This window comes from Nicotiana sylvestris, chromosome 8 (assembly GCF_000393655.2).
Source record: "Nicotiana sylvestris chromosome 8, ASM39365v2, whole genome shotgun sequence".
Lineage (NCBI taxonomy): Eukaryota > Viridiplantae > Streptophyta > Magnoliopsida > Solanales > Solanaceae > Nicotiana > Nicotiana sylvestris.
This window is the reverse complement of record NC_091064.1, coordinates 163005371-163006729: the sequence shown is the minus strand read 5'-3', so window position 1 is coordinate 163006729 and position 1359 is coordinate 163005371. Positions and strand designations below refer to the sequence as shown.

At 40.2% G+C, this 1359-nt stretch overlaps 1 protein-coding gene across 1 annotated transcript; it reads right to left on the bottom strand.

The window, feature by feature from the left end:
• Window positions 1-242: 242 nt before the first annotated feature.
• On the bottom strand, window positions 243-713 carry LOC138875934 (uncharacterized). Its single transcript, XM_070154814.1, has 2 exons — window positions 331-713; window positions 243-279 (listed from the first exon to the last, which is right to left on the bottom strand). The coding sequence occupies exons 1-2, from the start codon at window positions 711-713 to the stop codon at window positions 243-245; spliced, it is 420 nt and encodes a 139-aa protein (XP_070010915.1).
• Window positions 714-1359: the final 646 nt, after the last annotated feature.

Sequence of the window (1359 nt, the reverse complement as noted above, 5' to 3'; positions counted from 1 at the left end):
CAAAGGATTTGATGTTCAATCAGATCTCTGCATTCCAACATTTTTCTCTAGATGTGAGACCCCCTTTTCCATGGAACAATTACAGGATTTAATTTTTTACAGTATTTCTGACATACGAAAGAGCTTCATAGGCTCGGTTTTGTTCTGAAATTCCACCACAACTTACTGAATAATGCCTTTGCTACATCATGCAGTGACCTGAAACCTATTCCTCCTTCCTCAATTGGCATGCATAAGGTATTTCATGAAGCCCAATGCCTACTAGTTCCTCCTACAGTGCTGCACCAAAAAAATTGATCAAACAATTTGTGCAACCTATTTATCACATACTTTGGAGGGTTTACAGCTGATAGTAGATGCATAGGCATGCTTTGCAATACTTGGGATATGAGAACTGCCCTGCCCCCTACTGATAATAACTTGCCCTGCCATGATTGCAGTTTGTCCATTACCTTAGTAATTAGGGGCTGATAGAATTCCAGCTTTCTCCTTGCATAAAATATCGGACAACCTAGATATATGATAGGGAAATCATTCCTATGAATGCCTCTGATCCTTTCTACCTTGCTGACCACTTCCATGTCTGTCAAATGATGCAGGTACACAACTGATTTGGTCTTGTTAACAAGCTGCCCAGATGCATTTTCATATGCCTTCAGCACTTGCATAATCAGCATCAGAGATGTTTCATCTGAGGATGAGAAGATAATCATGTCATTTGCATACGCCAAATGATTGTTTATATGTGATTAAAGGCCTAATTATTGGTGAAATTTTGGAAAAAATCAGTGCAAAAATCGGTAATTAGGGCTTGAGATTAAGAAACCTTTGAGTGGGGATTTGAGGGGACATTTGAGGTCTGATTTTGATGTTCTTGATATGTATAGACTCATGGTAGGATGAGGATTCTATTGATATAATTTTTGTCGGGTTCCGAGACGTGGGCCCGGGGGTCGGATTTGGCCAATTTCGGGATTTTTGAGTTAATTCGATTATTTTCGCTTGGGCTTTGTTCCTTTAGTGTGTATTAATGATGTGGAACTGATTTTGGTTAGATTCGGAGCATTCGGAGGCCGAGTTGAGAGGCAAAGGCATCACGGGCTAGAGTTTAGACTGGATTGAGGTAAGTAATGATTGTAAATGTCTGTCCTGATGGTATGAAACCCCGAATTTTACATCGTTGTGCTATATTGAGGTAACGCACACGCTAGATGTTGAGTGTGGGGTCATGCACCATTGGGGATTGTGATTTTGTCCATTCTGAATGACTGTTTTACTGCTTATTTGATTGAAAACTATTTGCTATCATCATGTTTTGGGCTGAATGCCATATTTGGGCCTCGTGCCAACTGTTTTGGA

Coding starts and splice junctions, on each gene's coding strand:
- LOC138875934 (XM_070154814.1), bottom strand. CDS start 713: ATGATTATCTTCTCATCCTCAGATGAAACATCTCTGATGCTGATTATG. Junction 280..330: donor TCAGCTGTAAACCCTCCAAA/GTATGTGATAAA, acceptor TTTTTGGTGCAG/CACTGTAGGAGGAACTAGTA.